Genomic DNA, 27,368 nt, shown 5'->3' on the forward strand with positions numbered 1-27,368 from the left:
GACATTATGCTGAGTGAAATAAGTCAATCACAGAAGGACAAATATAGTATTAATTCATTGTTGTGGAGGGTCAAGGAAAGGTTTATATATGGAGGAAAACTTTCTTTGTTGGTTGCCAGGGGTGGGAGGGAAAGGGAGGGAACACTGAAAAAAAATGCATTGACCCATGTCACTTTAGTTTTGTGTATTACACTGCACATAAATTATATTTCAATATAATGCATCTAAAAAAAAAGAAAGAATCTCAAGAGTATGGTAAAGCTAATAAGGTCCAAGGTTGTATTCACTTCTTGGTCACAGCCACCTATCCAGAGGGACCGAAGAGCTGAACCTGTGGGCTCGTGACCATAGTCACAGGGGAAATCAAGCTCAATTGGCATAACATACTACACAAAACATTGTTACACCTCCTACTTTGGCGAGTAGTGACTGGGATCTTAAAAGCTTGCAAGCAGCCATCTAGACACAACGATGGGTGTCTCCTCAACCAGAGCAAAGAAGAATGATGAAAACCAAAGATTCATGAATAATTAATGCTAGTGACTGGTACACCATGCAATCCGCAGCAAATTATGACTATGAGACCAGAAGAACTAGACGATGCCCAGCTATCACTGTCAACCACTCAGAGGGGGATCTATGTAGCAGATCCTGGATAGAGAGGGAGAACAATGTGGAACAAAACTCAAAAGCATTTGGGAAAAAAAAAAGCAGGGGGTGACCAGGTTTGCTAGTCTGATAGAGCCTGAGATTATTGCCTCTAGCTGTCCTTCAGGTCTTGAATTGAACCCACACCTGTGGCTTCCAGCCAAACAAAAGACAGGCATATGAGTTGAACATTTACCTGAGGTAGATACACTCCTTGGAGAGAACAATCATTGGTGAAAGAAGGGCTTTTTTGCACAGGGAGATAGCTGAGGGGGCAGGAGTGTATGGAGGGATGGACACAGGGAAGAGGTAATATCGGCAAGAAGTGGGAGGGGAGCTGTTGCACTGGGGTAAAGTGTAGTCAATGTCACGAGACAAAGTGTATGTGAACTGCTGTATGGAAAATGAATTTGCTCTGTAAACTTTCACCCAAATCACCAAAAAAAAAAAATGTGTGTAGGGGAAATAACCTGATTATATTCCATGAGAGGTATGTAATTGTTAGCTATGTCTCACCTATCCTTCTAGGAGATCTGTTCCCTTGGAGTCAGTCAGTCCTTCCTTCACCATGTTCCTGTCTCCAATTCTACCCCTTTAAGTATGGTGATACCAGCGGAGTAACTGATGCCCTCAGGCTCACATCTCAGATATGGCCTGTCAGGTGCAATCACCTGGGGCAGGGTATGGGCACAAAGATAGAAGGCAGTAGTCCTCCTGGACCAAGGTATACAGCTACCTGAGAGAAAGAGAAAGGGCTCCTGGCCCTAAATATAGAACGGAGGCACTCACATTGGCCATATCAATGTACCAGCCTTTTCCCACTCACTGCCACATAATCTTTCCCATGCTCAACACACTCACAGAGCAGAGGCCAACCTGTGTGCTTTTCACAGTTTGGCTACCACACATCCTCTTTGGGCACCAATCCCCCAAAAGAGGCAGCAGTGTTTCTGAGAGAGAATAGGGGTTTATGGGTGGGACAAGAAAGCCATGCCAAGTCCAGAGCCCCATCTCCTCTGGGTCAGTTCCAAGGGGGCTCTTTCCCTCAGCCAGGTAGGGACACGGTAGAAGCTACAGGCCCTCTTCATCTTTTCTTCCCCTCCCAGCACTATACAGTTTACTCTAGAGAAAATTCCTGGGATCTTGACAGTCAAAGCATCTCTCCACAAGCCCACAGAAAGTTCCAACAACTTATCCTCTCCCTGAGGCCACTAGCTTCTGGGCAGCTCTAAGGCACCTGATCAGAGCTGCATTGTCAGGGGAGAGAGCAGCAGAGGAAGCTGGCTGGGTGTCTCAGTTACACCAAGGCAGACTCCTGCTCACCAAGCAAGGCCCCTGGAGGCCAGCACCTTGCACTCACCCCTAAGTAGGCTATGTATTCATCAGAGACATGGAATAAGAAAGATAAGGGACAAAGAAGATAGGGAGAAGCCAAGCCCATGCCTGCAGATGAACAGATGAGGCTCTCTTCCTCAGAGGGAGAATAATGGTTTGGCACAATCAATGGGTGGGCTAGAGCTCCTGCAAGTCTTGACCTCCTACTGGCCCTCCTGTGCAGATGGCACCTGCAATCTTTTGCTCCATCTCCGGGCCTTGCTTCAGTGGGAAGTGTGCAGGGGGACAGGGTGCAGGTTGTTCAGCAAGTAGCCCCCCACCCAAGGCCTAGAACTGGTGGAGCATACCCCTAACCTGGTAAGTTCCTGTGTGCAAAGGTTTAGAGGGGAGTAAAAATTATACGGGAGCTGTTGTAGCATAGTACCTAAGGCACTTGAGTGCTAACCAGAAGGCTGGTGGTTCAAACCCACCTTCCTCAGATACTGCCTCGGAAACCCAAGGAGAGGTCACTATGAGTCGAGTCCCACTGGAGGGCACGTAACAGCAACAACAGAAATTACACTTTATTATCTGATGGAGACAGGAGTGGAAAGCAGAACAAGGCTGTGGTGGTGGGGTGGAAGCAGGAAGGAGGGGCCATCAATGCCCCAGGGATGATAACAAGGGAGTGGGGCATCAAAAAAGCTGAGGGAGGGTAGAAGGGACTGTGAGTGTGGGGAAGGTAGAGAGAGAAACAATGGGATTAGAGCTTCAGGACCACAGATGTTTTTAAGGATGGGATGGGTGGGACTGGGTGTGAGCCAGTAGGGTGTGGGCACTCAGGTTGGAAGGCATGCGGGGAGGGGCTCAGGGGTTCCAGGGGAGTGAGATCTGGGTAGGGGGCCCAGGGCCCCTCCACATTCTGGGGGGCTTGAGGACGTGGCTCAGCCACAGGCTAAAATACACTAGTAGTCCCCTGTTCTAGATAGGGAAACTGAGGACCAGTGGCAGTTCTCTAGGGATTTACAGGCTGGATTCAAGGGTATCTTATTGCTCCAGCCAGTGTTTAGCCCAAGTCTGCCCAGGTCTGCCTGGGCCATGGTAGGTGGCATGCACTCTGAGAATAGGGGGAATTTGGAGGAGCTGTTTCATGCCTCACCAGGACCCTCAGAGTCCTTTGCCCTCTCAGGGCTCCACCTGCTCCTAGGGATGTCAGGGAGGATCTCCGGTGATCCCTGAGTATACCCTTCTCCAGAAGGCCCACACCCTATTTCCTTGCTTCTGGGGCCAGCTCTGGGAGGTAGTCAGCCAGGCCCAGCAAGCTCCCCACACAGGGCAGGGCCATACCACAGACAGCAAGGCCAAATGGAAGCAACTAGCATGAAGCTATTTTTTTGATGATAATTTATTTTTCCTGATGAGAAAAAATTATATATATATATACACACACACACACACACACATATATATACATAAATATACATATATATACATAAATATATATGTATATATACATATATATGTGTATATATATATTATATGTATGTGTGTATATATATATATATATTCATTAAAGAAATTTTTAAAAATAAAAAAGAAAAAAAATTTTAAAGCCAGCCATCCATAATTCTGCCACTAGAGAAGACCTTGGCTAGCATTCTTGTCTTTTTCCTGCCTGAACATCTGTGCCAAGTTCATCCCTGAGACTAAGCCAGCCCTTCTTTCACAGTATGTCAGCTGGCAGTCAGGGAGTGGTGAGCTGAGGAGCACTATGATGAGGGACATCCTTGGTCATGGATCTGAGTGACACCTGGTTCAGGAAACTGGGCTGCAGCAGGCTAAAAGTGGGCCCACCTTCCAGGGACAAGGAACTGATGCTTGCCACTCCCAATTGGTCACCTTGCCAACCCACCATCTGCCAGCACAGGACTCCAATGCCTCTCCTATGTTAAAACTGGGTGGAGCAAGGTGGCCCTGGTAGGGTCTCTGGAAGAAGATTCCTGGACTTGCCTTAGAAACTGCTCATTGCTATGAGCAAGGTTAACTAAAGGGTGCCTGTTACGGGGCATGGACTGAGATTTCGAAGAGAAGAGTGGGAGGACACCTTAGAAATAAACTCTGCTCTTCTCCTTCTATGGCCAGCCCCCAAGGAGATCACCAGCTCTTGGGTTCAGTTCCCTCAGAGCCACACAGCTAACCCCAGTAAAACCAAGTAGTCTTGGACCTGTGCACACTCAAGCTACACTTCCCCCTGAGAACACCCTCTCTCTCTTCCTGCCCATCATGGCTGACCCTCTGCCAGGCTACAGAGGGGAATGTTGCATAGGAATAGATGTGGGCTTACAAGAAGAGACAGGAAAGGTCTAGAGGTAGAGGAAGGGCAGAAGGGGGTGGATAAAGGAAAAGTAGGACAGTGGGAGGGCTCTGCACTCACCTGGCATCAGCCTCACTGTAGTATTCCCTTGCCACAATGTCCTCAAAGAGCTCCCCACCTGTGACCCTGCAGGAAAAGCATACTCGAGTCACATTTTCGAAGACTGTCATCCCTGTTACCTCCATCAGTATCACCATCACCACCCACACCACCACCATGTGCAGCACACTGTGAGTGGCCTTATAGTCTGGATGGAGCTCTAGGAGCAGGAGCTACTGCCTGGAGGACCTCTGGGAACCCAAAAGAGCCCAGGCTGCCCAGGGTCCCCCAGGCTGGAAAATTGGAGAGGAACAGGATGGAAAAGTGACAAAACCAGGGGTGCAAGGAATTGGCACACAGCTGCCATGATTCACAGAGGTGTAGACGAAGCCATCATCAGTACCCATCCAAGCCCCTCATCCAACTCAGCAAGCTCTAAGTTGGCCAGGAGACACCATTTAGAGTTTTCCAACTCTGAAGTGGTCCAGAATCCCCTGGCTTCTAATGTTCCCTCCTTATCCCTGAGGGAACACACATGGGCACCTCCTTTTACATCTACACTTTCTCCCTAACTCCCCGCCTGCTCCATGGCTGCCTAACCACACTTCTGCCTCCATGTTGGTCTCCATGCATTAGTTCCTTGAAGGTGGGGCTCGAGTCTTCCTCATTTTTGTTAGGACTAGTGCTAGCTGGCCCTTGGCAGAGGCAACAGGAGAGTGGGGACTGTTGAATAGGGGGCCTTGGCTTGGGCAGGCTCGCTATCAGTATTGAATGCTAGCATGCCCCAGGCACTGGGCTAAATGCCTTAGCTAGGTGTTCTGTTGAGTCCTCCCAACATCCTTGGAGTGAAGAGCTATTATGATCCCCTTTACCCCCGAAGGAGACAGAGGCTCAGAGAAGGCAAATGCCCAAGGGAAACAGAAGCCTGCCTGCAGTACCCCTCTGAGGCACTAGCCTGAACCAGCTTAGGGATCAGGAGCCTTGGGCTGGGTCGGAAACTACCTTCCTTCAACTGTGGGACCTGGGCAATCTATTGAGCTCATCATCTCTCAAGCAGGAGCAGCAGTGACAATTGTGCGGGGTTGTTGCGAGGATTCAATGTCCAACACATGGCAGATAATTAGAGGCTAGGAGCCTCCTTTTTATTCCACCTTCTCTGTCCTGGATGGGGGTAAAGGCTCTGCTCTGAGCCTGTGTCTAGGCCTTCAGCAACAGGCAATAGAGGCTTTGTTGTTCTGTGTTCCTCAAAATGCAGACTATGTTGCTGAACTCCAGCTCCACCTGCTGCCTCTTCTCTCTCTCTCCTGTCACTTCTAGTTGCTCATCACATCTGTGTGTCCCACACACAGATTTCAGCAGAGTCCACAACAACCAAATCCTGTGGGCCATGGAGATTGGGATTTGAGGGACAATGTATAGGAGCCTAGGCTGCTCCTCCTCCTGCCCTTTCCACCTCCTCAGCTGGTTTCCTCTTCCCTATCCACCTTCAGAGCCTCTTATTCACACACCTGCCTGTCCTATGCTTGCTGGTGCTCAGAGACTAAAATATTCTACACAAACATAAGCACATACATGTGCACACATAGGTTCATACACATACATGCACAAATGGGGAAAGATACATGTCCATATACTCAAGTACATGTCTGTACACATTAAACTACATATATGTATGCTCATTCATGCATAATCACATAAATACACATACATATAAACACACATGCATACACACATGGGTGTCCATTCTCTCTTCCCCATGCAGCTATTTGTCTGCCACCAGGGCAGGGACATTGTCAGCTCCCCTATGTCTAGCAGCTTCTATGTTTCCTGGAGAAGATGCCTGGTGGAGGAAAAGTTAGACTGAGGGCACACAGGGTGACAGTGGGTCTGTACCTCCTCAGGGCATGAGGGCACTCTGGATATCCCAGGGCACAATTTTGGCCACACAGAAGAGGCCAAAGCTTGGCCAAGCCCAGGCATTGGCAGCAATACCAGGGACCTGTGGACACACTGGGGTACCAGGGATGGTCAAGCCTCTCTTGACCAGAGACCCAAAGTGTGCCATCATGCCCCTACAGCTGGAGCATCTTGCCATCCAGGCATAGCCTGAGGGTGGGCAAGGGTGACTGCAGAGCAGGCAGTAACAGGCTTAGGCAGGCCATAAGGGCAGGCCAAGGTCTCTGGTCCCTGCATACTCAGGGTCCCAGGACTGCACTGACTCACCAGCAGCTAAACATAGTGCCACTAAGCAGTATGAAGAGGGAGGAGATGAGGTCACTGCTGCTAAATCAGGGAGGTGAGAGGCAGCTGAGCACCCCCACCACCAGGATGTCTTTTTGCCTCCACCCTAACACTTACACATGTACAACATGCTGGCACATAGCTCTAAGGCTCCAAGTCCTGCCAGATGAGGGACTAAAGGAAGAAAGGTAAACAGGTCCCACTCTTCCTTGGGGGTCCAGGGCACCTAGTCTCAGACAGACAAGCTGTCCCACAGAGCTCAGTGAGCACTTACTCCTCTTCCTAGTGCTGCCTTCAATGCTGCCCCAGCCTCCAAACACCCTTCTCCCTCCTGCAGGCAGAGAGGTGAGGGCAGCTGTGCTAGGCAGGACAGCAGCAGATGTAAGTTTGGGAGTACCAGACCCCCAAGTCAGGATAATGTTCACTTGGGCTCGAATGGGTGAGGGTGGTCAGCTGTGGTACTTACAAGTCGAAGACAAGGTAGTGGAAGCCTTCCTCAGAGATGCTGTCATGGAGACGCACTGTGGAGACAGGAAAAGACCCTGAGGAGCTGACAAAGCAGGATGAATACCTCAGCAGCCAGGTCTGCCTCCTCTTTGGAACACAGTACTTGCCCCTGGTCACCAGTCAGCTCTCAAGAGGAGAGAGCCTCCCAAGATGCTAGGTCTCTGGATGAGCTACACAGGACAGCGAATGGGGAGGACCCAGGGGGGCACAGGTCTTCTGGGTCTAGGTACTTCCCCCAAAGCCTGTGGGCTGGCCAGGTGTAGCTTGGGTTCCTACAGGAGAAAGACCCCAGTCATGGCAGGGAGAAGGGGCATTGTGGCTCTGCTTCCCTCATCCTGTCCTTCCCTCCCCTCTAGGCTCCCTTTCCTGGCCTGCACCACTTCTGGCTCTGCTCCGCTGCCTGCTCAGCAGCCTGTCTGGTTTCCTGTTTTCCTCTGCTTACCCTTTCACCAATGAAGACCCAGGCCCTTCTCAGTCCTATCAAGGACTATCAAGTCCTATCCAATCAAGGCCTGGGAAAGCAGCCACTGAAAGCAGGGTTTGCATGGCTCTGTTGTCTACCTACCCAGCCCAGGATTGTTCTTGGCGGCACCCAGCCTCTCCCTGCTGCCTGGCATGTTGTGGTGGTGAGGCTCAGGGACTGGCCTGAGTAGGGGTGTGACAGCAGGCCCCTTGAGCCCCCAGAGCTGCTACACCATGTAGTCCAGAGGCAAGCTAAGCCATGTGCTATGGCTTACAGAGACTTGACCCTAAGGTCAGAGTCCCAGAACTAACACTGATAGGGAGAAACTAGCAGGGAGGAGCCATAGCTATTTATGTGCTCCTCAGTTATTGTTTATAGAGATGTGTGGATTTTTGTCTGTTTTCTCCATATTCCTGGAGCCTTGAGAACACCCAGTGCAGAGTGGGGCTTTGAGATATGCTGAATGACTGACTGAATGAATGAACATCTAAGTGACTTTCTGCTCAAAGAAAGCAACCTCCATGCCTCCCTCCCCTTGAAGCTGGAGGTGCCCTTTGTACTACAGAGCAATCATTTCCAAAGACTGACTCATTATGGACCCTGTTCCCCTCTGCCCAAACTGTCCTTTGCTAGAACAGCAGCAGCAACACCAGGCAACACATATTGAGCATTCAGTATATGCCAGACACTTATAAGTGCTGTGTATGTGTTAGTTCAGTTAACCTTCACAAGGACCCTGTTGAGTAGGTTGCAGATGCAGAGGCCAGTGCACAGAGGGTGAAGGTCACACAGCTGGTCACAGGCAAGCATGGCTGGGAAACTGGGGAGACAGTGGGCCCATACCTGAAGAAGCTGCCCTCCAATGGCCTGGAAGCCCTGTACTTGGGTTCTCTTTGTGGTCCTGGCAGACAGACCTGGGACCCTACTCCTTCCCACCACTCAGGACCACTGCTGGTGCAGTTTAAACAGTTCAAACAGGCACTGACTTCCAACCTGACCTCTTTCCTCTTGCTCTCTCATGTGTCCTAGTTTCTAACTGGCTGCTGTGTCCTCCTTCCTCCTAGCACTGGTCCTCCCAAGGACTGTTCTGCTAGCATCTTCCACACCTAATAGCAACGATCTTCCTCTCTTCCCTCTATTTGTCACCTTGCAGCTAGATGCCTGGGCTCCTGGACTTGGTGTGGCAAGGAGGTATACCTAACATTGTTTTGGGGTGGAGGATGCCTGTCTCTGGCCTGAGGGTGGGAGTCTCACTGGGAAAGATGCAGAGGGGCCCAGAAGCTTCTGCCAGGATGAGCAAACTTGGAGCTTTCCATCAAGTGTTTGAATGGCAGAACTCCCCTGGCAGCACAGATCCCCTGATGAGTTCACCCTTGACATCTCAGTCCCACCCCCACCCCAGGGACAGCTGGATGAGGACTTTCTGTCACTCTGCCTCATGTACCAGCTGGGTGGCTGTCCTTGGGATGGGTACAGCTGGCCTCTGTATGATGCTGATAAGAGAGCATCTGTGCAGGACATTGTTCAGAGTGTGCAGGGCAAGTGTGCACAGCCCAGCACATACCAGCACCCATGAGTGACAGTGTGAGCCATCACTGTGTTGTTATCTCCAGTGCTCTGTTCATGGTGCCTTCCTAACGAAGACTTTAGACTCTTATGAGAGGTCTCATAAATACCCTACAGGAGAAAGGTTCCAGACTCATGGCAGGGAGAAGGGGCATTGTGCCTCTGCACCCCTTATCCTCTGTCCTTCCCTCCCCTCCAGGCTTCCTTTCCTGGCCTGCACCATTTCTGGCTCTGCTCAAGTGCAGGCATCCAGCTCTCTCCCTCCAACACAGCCCACCCTCAGAAAGTGAGGTCTCTCAAGGCCCTATGTCCTCTGCCCAGTTCTAGTCTGGTCCCCCCATCTCTGCAGAGCCCCCACCTGCAAGCAGGTGCTCATCTTGTTGTTAATCCTCCCTACATAAACTTCTCTGCAGCATAAGGCAGCCTTTCCCAGCTGAGGTCTGTACCAAGAGTAGAGAGTGTCCCCAGTTGGCCCTTCTATACTCACCAATTTGCCCCAGCCTTTATTTGGCCCAAACTGGCACCCTCAGTGGCACAACCCCCCTGAATTAAACAAAAACTTCTTCCTGACTCCTCTCTAGTCATGAGGCACAAAATAAACCCAGTGGGGCTTCCACAGATCCAGCACTGTTTGAGCAGTTCTCAACTCCTATGTGCCCCACTCTAGACACCTTCCTGAAGGTAAAGTAGGAGTTGAGAAGGAAAGAGAGAAAAAGGAAAAGAGCAAGAAGAGGGAAAAGAGAGATTGGATGGAGGAAAGAAGACGGGAGGGAAGGAGGGGAAGAGGATCCTATCTCTGTAGATTTTTTCTCCTTCCCTCAAGGAGAATATGACCTCTTCCAGGCTCAGGTGTGCCTATGGCCCTTGATGGGGGTGAGGCCGCAGGGGTCTGGACTTCTGGCTTTTCTCTCTAGAGGGTGCCTCCTGCTGTCTACCCCTGCCTCTATTATAGGACTGTCCTCTCCAAGACTGCTCAAATGTCTCCTCATCTCCAGCCTAGCTCCAATGCAGGGGCATCTGTGCAGTGAGTTCAGGTGTAGAACACCTTTTAAATACTTTTACCATTTAAAAAAGTTACGCACTTATTTTAATGGTTTAGAAGAACACTAGCACATCAGACCCAAGATTTCACAAATATTATTGCTGAAGATGGGGCTAGGTTAAAAAAAAAAAAGGAATTGTCATAAAAACCTATTTAAATAAAAATACAAGGTAATACTGCATGTGGCATGCAGATGTGGCACAGAAATAACTAACTAAAAGTCCCATAGTGGTGCCTGAAAGAGCTAGGTCTGGCAAGGCCTGCATGATGTGAATGTAGATCCCTTCCAAGTCTGCTGCCTACCTCACTTTCTGTGTCAACCTCCAACTCTGGTTGTTCAAGATGTGGTGTCCTTGCAACCTCCTGGCTTTGCTTTAAGATTTAACCTGCTGGGGCCTACACCCTCCTGCTGAGTGAGGCATGAAAAACCCTGTGGTGGGAGCTGCTGTCTTCTACTGTCAGTAACTCCTCTGTAAGTCCCAGGCCAGGGGGTGCTCAATCGGGGGTCCTTCTGTCCCACAGATGCTTCATGGAGCCTTACTCCCTCCCACATACCACCTTGTCTGCTCTTCTAAGCAGCCTGCTGTCTCTGGACCCTGGGAGGTTCTGAGGTCTCCAGAGGACAGGGATGCATGTTAGGAGCACTTAGAAGAAGAGCTGCTATACAGTAAAGCCAGCAGATAACTTGTATCCTAGGTTTCACAGGTCCACAGATGAAAAAGAATTTTGCCCCAGGATGTATCATACTCAGAGTCTCGCCTATACCTAATTTAGATGATTTAGTAGATGAAGTTTTGGATTTAGAGTGGATTCTGGATTGAAATGTGCCTCCCAAAAAAGACACATTGAGGTCTTAACCCTTGTACCTGTGAATGTGACCTTATTTGAAAATAAGGTCTTTGAAGATGTTATCAATTAAGTTAACTTGAGGTCATACTGGAGTAGGGTGGGGTTTGATCCTATATGAATGATATTCTTATAAAAAGAGAAGAAGGGACAGACACAGAGGGAAAATAGCCATATGACAATAAAGGCAGAGATTATAGGAGGTAGAGCTATAAGGCAAGAAATGTCAGGACTAAGACAACGGACAGTATCAACTTTAGGGTTACAAAATGACAATCAGGTAAAGCACAGGTATGACATGGCTCTGTGTGTGTGTGTGTGTGTGTGTATGTGTGGTAGGGATGGGGGTGGGGTGTTCTGCAAGAGGGCAGGCCTAGGCTGTGGGCCCACAGAGGAGGGCACAGCATGGGGATCTCACCTTTTACCATCAATCTCAGAGCACAGTGAGCTCAGATCAGAGATTCTGCTGCCAATGCTGAGTGACAGAGCTGAACAGATGCTGACTCATTACCATCCCTATCATTACTTACCTAAGGGAGTCAGACCCACCTTCAACTCCAGAAGCTGGGCCTAGCCCAGGGGCCCTGGGGATCCAACAAGATCACTGGATAGGCTCTGGTCTGGGGAGAGTGAAAAGTGCCACCTCCAGCAGAGGCCATTTCCTTTCATTCATAGCATGGAGTTAAAGAACCTCTGGGCAGTCTGGCTCCAAAGGCAGCCCCTACCCCCACCCCTGTAGTCCCACATTGCTGAGGACCTTGGGCCAAGGAGAAAGCCTATAGTGCATCGGGAAGACTCCAGGGGATACTAGGAGTCCTTCCTGCAGACAGAGGACTATGTGGTGCAAAGATCAACAGTGACTCTCAGCCTGGAGAAGGCTTCTTCCCTAAGCATCATGGCCACATAGCAGGCCCAGGCCAGATGCGGAGATCTCCCCCACTCTGCTTAAGGGTATTGCTGGGACCAAGTCTATGGCACTGCTTCTCTTCATCTGGGAAGCCTCAAGACTCTGGATTCTCTATCTCTGAAGAGAAAGTGACAGTGCAGAGGAGGATACTCTTATTGGGGCCCATGCTGTACTAGGGGCTCAGGTCCCAGGGTCCTCCCCTCCCAATAGGCCAACACACTCTTATGTGATGCTGCAGTGCAGCAAATATCTATAGGCCCAACCTCACTGGTTTCTTGTGGTGTTTTTAAAATAATACTGCAAATCCCTTGATACACTTCCGTTTAAAAAGTGAAGCTTAACTGTTTTCCCTTCGGTGTGGGCTGGGCTTAGTAACTGGCTTCAGGTAGACAGAATAAGGCAAAGGTGCACGTGACAGGAGGAGTCTCACTCTCCTTGTCCTCTCCTGTCATTCCAGGGAGTCAGTTACCATGTGGGTGAGCCCCTGGAAACAGACCCTAAAGTTCCCATCAGGCCTTTTGCAGAAGAGACCTGCACAGGACAGCTCACAGTAGCCTGGCCCTGGCAGAAGGGCCCTGCTCTGCTGTTGCCACCTGGACATTCTTAAGAACTCGTGAGCAAGCACTGCAGTTTCATTGTGAAAATCAGATAGCTGGACTTGACCACCCAGTTAAACTATTCTTCACTTCTTGACTCACAAAAACTATAAGGACATGCATGTTTATTGTTGCAAGCTGTTAAATTCTGAGGTAATTTGTGACAGAGCAATAGACAGAAACCACCCTATGATATGGGTGGCCAGAATGTCCTCATTTCACAAATAAGAAGGCATGATCATGAGGCTTGTAAGCTTAAGACAGGCTGAACCCAGGCTTCTGCACTTGAGATCCCAAGCATGGCACCACAGAAAGGGGGGCTTCACAGTTTCTACTTGCTTTCTGTGGGAATCATCTGTCCCTTTTACTAGGTCTCTGTGAGGAAGGAAGGACACCTCCATTTTACAGATAAGGAAGCTGATGGGGAAGGAAAAGTACTCACTCCCTGGTGGCACACTACCTCATCCCCACCTAGCAGGCATGGCTCTACATGGCCACTTTCTCTTAAGGGGACTGTGATCTCCCTTGGGCTCTTATTGAGAGGTCAGGCTACCTGGGCTGCCCACAGAGGGAGGGGCTACTCATCTCTTTGAAGTTCTCCCCAACAACTCCAGGCTGTTCTCACTCTGGGTCTGCATCTACAAGCTCAGATCTGTCCCCCTTTGAGTTTTAGAATGTGTTGGTCTAGACTGGAATGACACCACTGCAACCAAGAACTCCACAGCCATTTCTCAGGGACCCACTTGGTCCCCTAGAACCACACCAGGCCTCCAGGCAGGGTAGGGAAAAAGCTTATTGAAGACCTATCCAAATTCTGAATATACACTTAGAATAAACAAGCCCTCAGCTGGTGCTCAAGGAATGCAAAAGAAAGAAGAGGGATTGCGGAGATAAGAAGGTGAACAGAGCTGCAGGGACAAGATAAGGGAGAGGTAGGTAGTATGTTCCAAATGCTGTTCTTAGAATAATAATGAGTGCTGCCTGGCCTGGATGAGGGTTGACTCCTTGTACTCTCATGACTAAGGTTCCTCAGAAGTCCGGAAAGGGACCAGAGGTGGAGAAGGACAGGCAGATGGGGACAGACACAGGCCTGCTCCATGAGGGAACTGCAGTATGGATCTTGATCTCCCTAGAGCCACAGGAGTGAGGAGGCAACAGACTGCTCCCCAAGTAAAGCCCAGTGCCTTCATGGATCAGCACAGGCTGGGGTCACCATATCAAGACCTGTGTTACCCCACCCTGAGATAAGACCATTTAGCTCTGGTAGCATAGTGGTTAAAGCATTCAGTTGGTTCAAATCCACCAGCTGGTTTGCAGGAGAAAGATGAGGCAATCTGTTTCTATAAAGACTTATAGCCTTGGAAACCTTATGGAGTAGTTCTACTGTGTTCCAAAGGATTGCTATGACTTGGAATTGATGTGACTGCAGTGGGTTTGCTTTTTTTGGGGGCTGGTTTTGGATTAGACCTAGTTTCAGAAAGAAGCATGATAGGCAGAACACCTCATATGATCTTGGGAGGCAAAGACAGTACCTAGGGTCCCTAGGCCAATACAGTGTACACTTCCACATAGCACATGGGCTGTGGGACATGGGCAGTAGACTGCAGAGACACACTAGGCCGCCTATGTACCAGGTGCCCTCTTCTCCCTCTCCTCTTGGCAGAGCCTGAAGTTTTGAGTCACTTGGATACCTTCTCTACAGCCTCATCAGACAGGTGCTACCCTGGCCCTGCCCATGATCAGTTAGGCCTACTGCCCACACATCCACTCCAGATGTCCCTGGGGCAGCAGACACTCCTCTCAGACATGACGATGGCCACACGTGTCCACAGCCCTGAGTCTGGGCTAGGCAAAAGTGGATATCAGAGGCTTCCAGAAACTGGTTAGCAGATGTGGATCTGTGGATGGCACTGTGGTATGGTCTTTTGACAAGTCTCTTAACAAGGCTATTATTTGGCTGCTCTGAGGCTATTGGTATTATCAAGTCCTGTGTGTTTTCAACAGAACATCACAGCTCCTGTATGGTGAGGACATTGATTGCTCCATGGGGTCACCTCATTTCACAAGCCCCTCTGAGCAGCCCGTTACCATCCTCACCCCACAAGGCACAGGGTTAGGAACTAACCTGGTGCCTATACCATCTATACCCCTGGTGGAGGTGGGGCCTAGGACCTCTGGCCAGAACTGCACAGGAACCTTGAGCCTGATTTACAGATGACAGACGTCCATCTCAGCAATGTTGTCCCTACAGTTGTCAGGGAGGAGTACATGCAGGGCTATCTCAATGAAGAGAGATGGAAAGGAGCATTTCTCTCTCTGAAAGTCTAATCCTCAGAAAAGAACAGGCTGGCACTCTTCCCCTCCATTCCTCCTCACCGATGTTGGAGTGCTTCAGCAGGCGGCAAATCCGAGCCTCTCTCTCCAGCTTCTGGTGATCTGAAGACAGAAAGAGAAGAGTCATCACCTATGTGCAGTTATGCTGGCTGGTGGGCTCATCCCTCCCACTGTGCATCGTGGTTGGTGAGCTGAAAGCACTGGAGCAGGAACCCAGCTGACAGGCTTTGTGCAGAGGAATGCAGGTAACTGGTTCTCCTGGGTATAGGACAACTGAGTGAGGTTAGGTAGGAGCCCAGTGTCTGGAGAGGAAAGGAAGGTATGGGGCAGAGGACTAACTCGGGCTGAGTCAAGGTCCAGACAAGAACATCTACCAGCAGTGGAGCCAATGGCCCTGATTCAGTTCTTCAATTCTTTGTCCTAATTCTGTGTGTGACTACTGGGAGTTTTCTGCCAAAGTCAAAGTCAAAGTCAATGGGATGGTAGCAAGGCTGTCTTTACCAATGGGGCCCAAGCACACTTCGGAGACTGGCTTTGGTCATATTCAGAAGCAAGTACATGACTAGACCCCTTCCCACCCCACCCAAATCTACATACTACAGGTTTAAATGTTGATGGCTTGCCATATTTTATGCAGCATGGCAGTAGGAAGAGCCCAAGGCAATGGAGAAGAGAGCTCACCCAGGAAAAGAGGAGCATGTTGGTGTGGAGTCAGAAATAGCCCCTTAGATCCCAGACTGCTCCTCCTCTGTTGGCCAGCCAACTCTGGAAATAGTAGACACAAAGGCAACCTAAGCCACCCTAGCCCAAGGTCTCACCTCTCAGGCCAGAGAGAGAGTACAGTGCTGGACCCGTAAAGGAACAAGCAATTTATCAGTCAGAAATGTCCTATTTCAAACAAACAGTAGTCCCAGCAGGATTTAAAAAGCAGATGGAGATTTCAGTAGCAAAAACAAAAACAAACAAACAAAAACCCACATTTACATTGATATGAAGAAAGATAAGCATTTTGTAGTTATAGTCACACAAAGAAGGAGTCCTGATGGTACAATGGTTAAGCACCCAGCTACAAACCAAAAGGTTGGCAGTTCTAACCCATCCAGCAGCTCCACAGGAGAAAGACCCAACGACTTGCTCTCATAAAGATTATAGTCTAGAAAACCCTATGTGGCAGTTCTACTCTGTCACATGGGGTCACTATCAGTCAAAAATTGACTCAGTGGCGCCTAACAAGTAACAACATAGTCACACAAAGAGGCAATGACAGTTCAGTGGCAGAATTCTTCCCTTCCATGAGGGAGACTCAGGTTTGATTTCCAGCCAATGCACCTCATGTGCAGCCACCACCCATCCCTTAATGGAGGCTTGCATGTTGCTATGACGTTGAACACACTTCAGCGGAGCTTCCAGACTAAGATGGACTAGGAAGAAAGGCCTGATCATTTATTTCTGAAAATTATCCAATGAAAACTCTATGGATCACAATAGTCCAATTTGCAACCAATCATGGGGATGGTCCAGGATCAGGCAGCATTTGGTTCTTTTGTGCATTGGCTCCCCATGAGTTGGAGGCTAACTGGATGGCAGCTAACAACAATATTCATAAACAGAATACTACGTAGCAATCAAAACATATGCTCTCAGGCTACACCCAACAACTTGTAATCATTAAGCCAGCATAATGCTGAGCAAAAAAAAGCAACCTCCAGAGGAATTCCTAAAATATGCTTTCATTTATAGAGAGGTCCAAAAGAAACCTGTTACTGGGGGCACAATCATATATGGGAGAACTGTAAGGAAAAACAAAGTAGTTTTCAAACTTTAGGATGGTGATCATCTCCAGAAGGCAACGGTAACTAGGAAGGGGAAGTCTGGGGCCTGTCCCTCACCCTATGCAGGCTGAGCACCCCACAGGGACAGTGAACAAGGGTGTGGGGGGGCACAGCAATAACAATTTACTTGGTGAACATCTAATAGCACCCATTAGCAGGGTAACAATTAATGTGCTAACTAAAAAATAACACTGAATTACATGTCTGCATGCTCCTCACCTTGGCAGAGATGGTCTCACCTATCCTATGCTGAGGGGAAAGGAAAGCCAGGGTGTCCAGGAGAGAGTGAGAAAATGGCAGAGGGATACAGGTAAGGGGAGGGACCCAGGCCCCAATCCCCAAATGGCAGGAAAAGCAGAGGGGAAAGGAAAGGAAAGCCAGGGCATCCAGGAGAGAGCAAGCAAGGGGCAGAGGGATCCAGGTAAGGGGAGGGACTCAGATCTCACCCTCAAGTGGCAGGAAAAGCAGAGGGGAATAGAAAAGAAAGCCAGGGTGTCCAGGAGAGAGCAAGCAAGTGGCAGTGGGATCCAGGCAAGGAGAGGGACCTAGGCCCCAACCCCCAAGTGGCAGGAAAAGCAGAGGGGAAAGGAAAGGAAAGCCAGGGTGTCCAAGACAAGAGAGAGCAAGCAGGAGGGATCCAGGTAAGGGGAGGATGGAGAGGTTTCAAACAGCTAAGGGAGACAAACTTGTCTGTCGGTTTGTCGTACTGTGGTGGCATGTTGCTGTGAGGCCTGAGGCTGTGCCAACAGTTTCAAATGCCAGAGGGGTTGCACATGGTGCACAGGTTTTGGCACGGCTTGCAGACTGAGACACACTAGGAAGAAGAGGCCATCCACTTCTCAAAGAACTGGCCAAGGAAAACTTTATGAATAGTAGAGAAACATTGTCTGTAACAGTACTAGGCAACTACACAAATAGCCTGGAAACACTGTCTGATACAGTATAGAAGCATGAGACACTTAGGTCGGAAAACTTTCGAAATATGACTGGGAAAGAGTGGCATCATCAGAGTAGAATCAACCTTACTGATATGGATAAAGTAAACCTTTCAAGACCTCCATTTGCTGATGTGACATGACTCAAATCAAGGAGAAACAGTTGCAAACATCCATTAATAATTGGAACATAGAATGTACAAAGTATGAATCTAGGAAAATTGGTAGTTGTCAAAAATGAAATGGAACACATAAAGATTAATATCCAAGGCATTAGTGAGCTGAAATGGACTGGTTTTGAACATTTTGAATCAGACAACCATATGATCTACTATGCCAGGAATGACAATTTGAAGAGGAATGGCATGACATTCATCATCACAAAGGATATTTCAAGATCTGTCCTGAACTAAAATGTTGTCAATGATAGGATAACATCCATACGTCTACAAGAAAGACTAGTTAATACAACTATTATTCAAATTTATGCACCAACCACCAAAGCAAAAGATGTGGAAATTGAAGATCTTTATCAATTTCTGCAGTCTGAAATTGACGGAACGTGCAATCAAAATGTGTTAATCATCACTGGTGACTAGAATGCAAAAGTGGGAAACAAAGAAGAGTCACCAATAGTTGGAAAATTTGGCCTTGGTGACAGAAATAATGCTGGAGATCACATGATAGAATTTTACAAGACCAACAACTTATTCACTGCAAATACCTTTTTTTAACAATACAAACAGTGGCTACACACATGGACTTTACCACATGGAATACACAAGAATCAGACTGACTACATCTGTGGCAAGAGGCGATGGAAAAGCTCAATATCTTCAGCCAAAACCAGGACAGGAATTGATTGTGGAATATGCAAGTTCAACTTGAAGTTGAAGACAATTAAAGGAAGTCCACAAGAGCCGAAATATGGTCTTGAATTGATCCCTCCTGAATTTAGAGACCATCTAAAGAATAGATTTGATGCATTGAACACCAATGACCGAAAATCAGAAGAACTGTGGGCTAACATCAAGAACATCAACCATGAAGGAAGCAAGAGGTCATTAAAAAGGCGAGAAAAAAAAGAGAAAACAAAAATGGATGACAGAAGAGATTCTGAAGCTTGCCCTTGAGTGGAGAGTAACCAAAGCAAATGGAAGAAATGACAAGATAAAAGAGCTGAACCAAAGATTTCAAAGAGCAGCTTGAGTAGACAAAGCCAATCACTATAATGAAATATGCAAAGATTTGGAGTTAGAAAACCACAAGGGAAGAATACACTCGGCATTTCTGAAGCTGAAAGAATTGAGGAAAACATTTAAGCCTTGAATTGAGATACTGAAAGATTCTATGGGCAAAATATTGAATGATGCAGGAAACATCAAAAGAAGATGGACGGAATACACAGAGTCACTGTACCAAAAAGAACTGGTAGATCTTCATCCATTTCAGAAGGTGGCATATGATCAAGAACCAATGATATTAAGGGGTAACTATGGGGAGGAAATGGGAGGGGAGCTGTTGCATTGTGGTAAACTGTGGTCAACGTCATGAGACAAAGTGTATGTGAACTGCTATACGGAAAGTGAATCTTCTCTGTAAATCTTCACCCAAATCACAATGGAAAAAAAAAAAAAAGAACCAATGATATTGAAGAAGAAATCGAAGCTGCACTGAAGGAACTGACAAAGAACAAGGCTCCAGGAATTGATGAAAGACCCATTGAGATGTTTCAACAAATGGATGCCCCATTGGAGGCACACACTCAGTTATGCCAAGACATGTGGAAGACAGCTACCTGGCCAACTGACTGGAAGAGATCCATATCTGTGCCCATTCCAAAGAAAGGTGATCCCACAGAATGTGAAAATTATCGAACAATATTATTATTGTCACACGCAAGTAAAATCTTACTGAAGATAATTCAAAAATGGTTGCAGCAGTCTATTGACAGAGAACTTCCAGAGATGCAAGCCGGATTCAGAAGAGGATGTGGGATATCATTGCTGATGTCAGATGGATCTTGGCTCAAAGCAGAGAATACCAGAAAGATGTTTACTTGTATTTTATTGACTATGCAAAAGCATTAAATTGTGTGAATCATAAATTGTGCATTACATTGAGAAGAATGGGAATTCCAGAACACTTAATTGTACTTATAAGGAACCTGTACATAGACCAGGAGGCAGTCATGCAAACAGAGCAAGGGGACACTGCATGGTTTAAAATCAAGAAGGGAGTGCATCAAGGTTGTATCTTTTCACCATATTTATTCAATGTGTATGCTGAGCAAATAATCTGAGAAGCTGAACTATATGAAGAAGAACGTGGCATCAAGATTGGAGGGAGAATCATTAACAACCTGCGATATGCTGATAATACAACTTTGCTTGCTGAAAGTGATGATCACTTGAAGTACTTACTGATGAGGATTGAAGAATACAGTCTGCAGTATGGATTACATCTCAATATAAAGGTCAACTGGACCTATAAGCAGCATCACGATAAATGGAGAAAAGATTGAAGTTGTCGAAGACTTCACATTGCTTGGTTCTTCAATCGACGCCAATGGAAGCAGGAGTCAGGGCTGCAAAAGGCCTCTTTCAAGTGCTGAGGAGCAAAGATGTCCACTAGAGGACTAGGGTGCACCCGGCACAAGACATGATATTTTCAATCACTTCATATGTATGTGAGAGCTGTACAATGAACAAGGAAGACCAAAGAAGAATTGATGTTTTTGAGTTGTGGTGCTGGCGAACAATGCTGAAAGTACCATGGACTGCTAAAAGAACTGACAGATCTGTCCTGAAGGAAGTGCAGCCAGAAAGCTCCTTGGAAGCAAAAATGGCCAGACTTCGTCTCACCTACTTTGGTTGTGTTATCAGAAGGGACCATTCTTTGGAGAAGAAAGTCATACTTGGTAAGGTGGAGGGTCGATCAAAGTGGGGAAGGCCCTCAACAAGATGGACTGACACAGTGGCTGTAGCGATGGGCTCAAGTATAGCAGGGATAATGAAGCTGGTGCGGGACCAGGCGGTGTTTCATTCTGCTGGGCATAAGGTTGCTATGAGTCAAAGACGACTCCACGGCACCTAACAACAACAACATGCCATGCTGGAGGTGAAGGGTGGGAAGGAGCCAATCAATCCCTGAGATCTCCCACCTCAGGAAGGCCGCTGACTCACTCCCCAATTGGGTTCTTCCTGTGCATGTGGTCAGTGGCAGTCTGGAGGAGGGACACCTGAGCATGAACTTACTTGGGACCTTGCAAGTGCCTTTCTTTAGTGGGAAAATCATGCCCACAGTCAGAAATTGCTCTGGGAACACTCTAGGGCATCCAGCAGGCTCTCACTCCTCTCTAGGACAGAGATTGAGTTATCTTGTCCCACTGATGATTCTAACCCCTGGAGGGCCCAAGCAAAAAGAGAGGGGGGGGGCAAGATGAGGGGTATGCTAGGCCCAGAACAGCAGGAAGGAGCAGGCCCCCTAGAGTCAGGTGTCTAGCCAAGGTGTTAGTGAGAAGTCATAGGAATAGCCTCTCCCTAACCTCCATACTCAGCCCCAGCAAGACCTTGGGGGCTCACTTTCCAAAACGGACCCCAGATCCCAGCTACCCCAGAGTCTCCATTGCAGTGGAAGCTAAGGCAGGTGCAGACGAGAATATGCAGCATATTTGTGATGGCCTAAAACTGGAAGCAGCCCAAGTGTCCACCAAAATTAAACTAGATCAATGTACTGTGGCTTTTGCAAATCAAACACAGCTGAAACAGAACCTACACACAATTTCTGGGCTTCATTTATACATCTACACAGAACTCAAAAGCAGGCACTGTCCACCACCTAGGACTGGAGAACAGGTTCCACATATCTAGGGTTACACCCTAGAGAAAAGCAAGCAAGGAGTTATTGCAAAATTCAGAACTTGTGTTACCTCTGCTGGACAAGTTCAGGCCTCACAGGTACAGTGTGGTGGGCTCAAGGGATGGATTTTTTTCTTTTGTAGTATTTTTACGCTTATTCTGTAAAATTTTCAAACTTGGGAGAAAAGTTGTAAGACTAGTACAAAGGACTCATGGATAGCCCCTTTGTGTAATAAGCTCTCTCTCCTTTCACAGTCACACATGGTACTTATCACTTCTTCTGAAGCATTTGAGAGCAAGTTGAGCACTCTGAGACCCTCAGGGGGGTAGCACTATGTGTGCTTCTCGAGGATATTCTCTTGCATAATCTCACTGCAGCTATAGGTTCAGTAACTCTAGTATTGATGCCACTATTATTTAACTTGCAGCCCATATTCCTTAGTCCCAGGTGGGTCATGTGTTATCCCAGACAGACAGGAACTAGAAGGCCTGCCTGGAAGGGCACAGGGTTGAGCAGGTCCAATGAGCACTTGGGGGCAGGGACTGGCGCAAATAGTTTTCTTTTGGAAAATTGCCTCATTGTGGTCACAAATAAAAAACCAGGAGAAAAATTCATGTGTGAACCCATTTCCCTGGTAAGTGATTCATTTAAATGGCTATATTTTATTTTGAAACTTATCATGGAAAGTAAATCTCCTATCCAAAACTCATGTGTACTTGTGTGGAGATAAGAAAGGGCCCTTGACTATAGGGTTCAGGGTTAGAGTACCCCTGATCACAGGTGGAGCCTAGGGGTGGGTATCCTCATGATTGTGGGTAGAGCCCAGGTGCTGTGTTCCTTCATAGCCCCCTCAGTAGGTCCTCTCTTTGTAGACAAGCCTGACAGCTCCTGTCCTCCTTCACCAAGACTACAAATCACAATCCTAAATCCAAGCTCATGGAAAAGAAGCTGCGGGGGAGAGTGACAGCAGAGAGTCTGCCTCAGATGGTGGGGGCGGGGGGGGGAGGGCTTCCTGACCTCACAAGAACTCTTGAGGACATCATGGTGCTTTCTTTCTAAGACAAGGTCTGGGGAGTTATTACTGAACTTCTGAGTTAACACCATAAGCCCCATCAGACTATGGAAGTTCAATTTAACTCAAAATGGTGACAAGAAATATATCCTAAACATACCATGTCAGGTAGACCCTGGAGATTCCCACTGTCCTATGCCCCATGCCCAGAAAGCAGGGTATGGGATGGATCTTGACTTCTGGTCAGCACCTCCTGCTCCTTTGGGCCAACATTTCAGGGGGCTGAGGAGAGGAAGGAAAGGCACTGGCCCACCAAAAGCCCATACTTCCTGCACATGTAGGGAGATGGCAGTGCTCAGCAAGCAAAGGTCAGATATGGGGGAAGGGGAAAGCCCTGTGGTACCTGGCAGCAGTAGGTAGTGCCAGGAAACTTCCCTTCAAGGACATAGAAGACATAGTGCAGACAGGCTCACATACATATGGTTTACATCTTCTCCCTTCCTGGGGCTCCACCACCCTCCAGAGCCTCAGCCTAGCACCCCCACCAATGCAGATTCCCTATGGAGGCCTCTGAGCATAGAGTACAACTGTCCCCACCATGGAGCAGTGTCTGGCTGGAGCAAACAACAGGGGCTTCCCAGGTGTAAGACTGCAGAGGCTGTGGGAATGACAGTCTGGCCCTTCTTGGGGTCTGTCTAGGTTCTGTGAGGGTGTTCTGGGTAATGGGTCTTGGGTTCACCTGGAGACCCAGGCCTTGCTTACTCCACATCTCACTGCTGCTTCCCAACTCTGCAACACTGAGGCATGCTCAACAATGCCAGCCTCCCACATGGTGACTGTTCAATCTTGGCCCTGTCAATGATTTTGTTCTAATTCTGTGCTTTCTGATGCTTCTGCCATCAAGCCCCGACTCACATCGACTCACAGAACACTGGTTCCAAGGACCTATCATTTCCTTCAACACTGGGTTTTCTCTGGAAGGGGTTTTCAGGGCAACCTCTGTACAGGACATAGGATGAGGTGGGGACAAGCAGGCCAGGGCAATAGGGCAAGCCCAACCTCATCTCAACTTTTAGGGAGACCGCCCCAATTAAGAAAAGGTCCCTCTGACTCCCTCAACAAACTCCTTCTGCCTAGTATCCTCTGTAAGCACCAGCTAGCACTCACAGAGGTCTTTAGGGGCCAGGGTGGGACAAGGTCCTGGGCCTCAAAGAGTCCTGGTGGCAGTGTGGCACCTGTGTTATGCCAGAGAGAGAGAAAGAGCAGAGTGTCTGAGGCCCTGATGCTGTCTGTGGGAAACTCGAGGGGTGATGCTTGAGTGAGGTCTTGAAGGATGAGTAGGAGACTGCCACTCATGCTGGTGAGAGTCTCAGTTCTCAGAGAGCTCAACTCACATTCCACTTAGATCAGAAACCAAGAAGGGTACTTGTAATCCAATCATCTCTTAAGAGCTCAGGCATCCTATGAGTCCTAGTTCTCACATGGAGAAAGGAGGTATGCATATAGGTCTACATTTAAGCCAGAAAGTGACTGACGGGCTTGTTCCATTGTACATCCCAAACACATGCATGTGTGCCCTCAATTACAAATTTACAATGAGGGGATAGCTTGAAGAGATGATGCCAAAGGCACAGAAAAGAACTATTTATATTTCCCACCAGAAAAAATGTCCCGAAGATAAAAACACAGGAGTTCCAGTAAGATGGTGGAATAGGCAGAAAGACTGCACAGACCCTCTTCAGCAAAGAAAAGGGGAACCAATTAACACAGATACAGAAGATAATCCTGGACCCCTGAGCCTTGAAGGAAGGATATAGAAGTGGACTAAATTCCAACTAGTGGAAGAATTTGCATGAAAACACCAAAAAAGAAGACATACGGAGTGGCAGTCTGGCAGTGATCCTGATGGCACAGAGAGCTTGGATATTGCCAAGTGGTGATTCCAGGGACTTAAGAACAGGCTCCACTTGCCAGTAACCCCAAGGACATTCTGGACCAGGACGACTGGAAAGGTGCAACATTCCCCTTGTTACTCTTACACCCCACACCCTCTTGGTGAATGGAGGTGTGGCCATCCCTCACTCCCACCCAACTTCTGGGCCCTCAGAAACTCCACCCCAGTCTGTGTGCTCGGATGGAGCCTGCGTGCCCTGCCCCCATTTTTTTTTCTTCTTTTTCTGTTTTTTAGTTTGTTAGTTTTTGTCTGTTTTACAACTACTGTTATTATTATTACTTTTATCCCTTTTAATATTATTCTTTATTCCTCCCCTCCCAGGTTCTAGTTTTCAGCTTTTTCTTTGCCCTCCTCCTGGTTGCAATTTTTCTTTTCTTTTTCTTTTTTCTTTCCTGTGGTTAACCATGTTCCTTGTTTTTCTTTTTGCATTTCCCCCATTTTTTTCTTCATCATTCTCCTTCTCTTACCTGTTTTTCTCTTATTGCCCTCTCCCAGATACTTCTGGGCTTTTTCTTTTCTTTTCTTTTTCTTCTTTTCCCTTTTTTGGTTACTGTTCCAGTGTGATTGCATGGCATACTTTTTGTCCATCTGCTTTTACACTTTTGATTGTTATTCAATTGCTATTTTTGTCTAATCAAGTGGAAGACAGCAACAGTCCCCATATGACACAAGTACACCCACACGTCCTGCAGCTTCACTTACTGAGAGCCACCACTTCCTTCTCCACCAACGGGCCTACGATAAACAACCACCAAGAAGAGCCTGACTCACTCTTGGCTGCTTCTCACAAACAATTAACAGAGACCTAAACACAATAAAGCCACGATGTTACGGGGATAACAGACCATTACAGTCCACACAAAGAAGCAAGATAAAGTGGTAGAAATAAGGGAGCAGGATACAGACCTAGAACACATCCTTGAGGAAGAAGCACCATTGGAACTCTCTGATAAGGAATTCAAAAGAATTATATTTGGGCATCTTCCAAGGACTGAGAGACAGACCAAAGAAAACATAGAAAAAACCCTAAAAGAATTTTGGAAGAAAATATAAGAACAAAATGACAAAACAAATGAAAAATTAGAAATGATTCTAAATCTACAGATAAAAATCCATGACATTAATACTAAATTGTCAGAAATAATAACATATTGGAAGGGCAAAGGAGTAGAATGGATGCAAAGGAAGACAGAATAAATGAGATTGAAGAGAAATATCTGAATACATCTTTGGAAAGGGATCAATCAGAAAAAAAAAAAAATCAAAACAAAACAAAGATAGCCTAAGGTTCATGTGGGATACCATCAAAAGGAAAAACCTACATGTCACTAGAATTCCAGAACAGGAAGAGAAAAATAAAACCACAGAGAAAATTGTACAAGATTTGTAGGGGGAGAACTCCCCTGATATGATGAAAGATGACAATATATCCATTCAGGAACAACAACGAACTCCAAACCAGAAAGACCCCAAAAGAACATCACCAAGACATATCATCATCAAACTCATCAAACCAAAGACAAAGAAAGAATCCTGAAAGCAGCATGGGAAAAACAAAAAGTTACTTACAAAGGACAATCAGTAAGAATAAGCTCTGATTTCTCAGCAGAAACCATGCAAGCGAGAAGGCAATGGGATGGTACATATAAAACCCTGAAAAAGAAAATATTTTCAACCAAGAATTATATACCTGGAAAAATTGTCCTTCAAATATAATGGTGAAATTAGGAGATTTCCAGATAAGCAGAAATTAAGGAAATTTGTTAAAATCAGACCAGCCTTACAAGAGATACTAAAGGCAGCCCTTTGAACAGAGAACTGAAAATAGCAAACCACCACCGACCATTAATACAGAAGATGACATAACCCAGAAACCATAGCTATGGACATATCCAAAGTAAAATAAGCTTACAAGATTGTAAATAGGGAGTCAGAGACATCAAGAGGCAAGTGAGGACAATTATAAATCAAAAGGAGGGAAAATATTGCATAGTTACAGAACTTCTAAATGGTGAGGAAGTCAAGAGAGTTGCAAGATAGAATGGACTGTTGTAATCTCAGGGAGAAAATTATAAATCACAGGGTAACCTCAAAGAAAAATGATAAACTTTCACATCACAATAAAAAAAAAAAATAGGACAAGCATGAATATTCAGCAAATACTAAAAGCTCAGCACAGAAAATAATATGGAACAAAGAAACTAGGGACACCATGAAAAAACACATAACAATATGAGAGCAACCAATTCATTCTTGTCAATAATTACATTGAATGTTAATGGATTAAATGCACCACTCAAGAGACAGAGAGTGGCAGATTGGATAAGAAAACAAAATCCATGAATATGCTATCTACAAGAGACACACCTTAGAGACAAACACAAAAATAGACTAAAAATCAAAGGCTGGAAAAAGATATATCAAGCAAATGGCAGCCATAAAAGAGCAGGAGTGGCAATATTAATTTCTGATCAAATTGACTTTATGACAAAAACCACCATACAAGACAAGGAAGAACATTATATAATGCTTAAAGGATCAATTGAACATGAAGCTATAACCATAATAAATATCTATGAACCCAATGAAAGAGCCCCAAAACACATAAATCAGACTTTATGTATGAAAAAAATCAACAAGACCAGAAGATGGTTTTGAGCTTGGTCCAACTCAATGGCACATAACAACTACAACAACAACATGAAGAACTGTATTCCAACAAATTGGAAAATCTGGAAGAAATGCACAGATTTTTAGAAACACACCACTTACGTAAACTAACACACACTGATGTGCAAAAGTTGAATAGACCCATAACAAAAGAAGAAATTGAACAGGTCAGTCAAATAGATGACTCCACAGTCATAGCGGGAGACTTTAATACACCATTTCTTTGA

The 27,368-nt window shown here is 46.9% G+C and overlaps 1 protein-coding gene across 1 annotated transcript in view; it reads right to left on the reverse strand.

Moving 5' to 3' along the window:
- CAMK2B (calcium/calmodulin dependent protein kinase II beta) overlaps nucleotides 1-27,368 on the reverse strand; it is a 241,698-nt gene that overhangs the window by 54,117 nt on the left and 160,213 nt on the right. Inside the window, exons 3-5 of the mRNA XM_007957920.2 lie at nucleotides 14,920-14,979; nucleotides 7,083-7,137; nucleotides 4,397-4,462 (exon numbers count right to left, since the gene is read on the reverse strand). Coding sequence (XP_007956111.1) covers nucleotides 4,397-4,462; nucleotides 7,083-7,137; nucleotides 14,920-14,979 — 181 coding nt within the window. The remainder of the gene's footprint in view (nucleotides 1-4,396; nucleotides 4,463-7,082; nucleotides 7,138-14,919; nucleotides 14,980-27,368) is intronic.

Source organism: Orycteropus afer, unplaced genomic scaffold, assembly GCF_000298275.1.
Source record: "Orycteropus afer afer isolate SDZICR_OR568_19922 unplaced genomic scaffold, OryAfe1.0 scaffold00823, whole genome shotgun sequence".
Classification (NCBI taxonomy): domain Eukaryota; kingdom Metazoa; phylum Chordata; class Mammalia; order Tubulidentata; family Orycteropodidae; genus Orycteropus; species Orycteropus afer.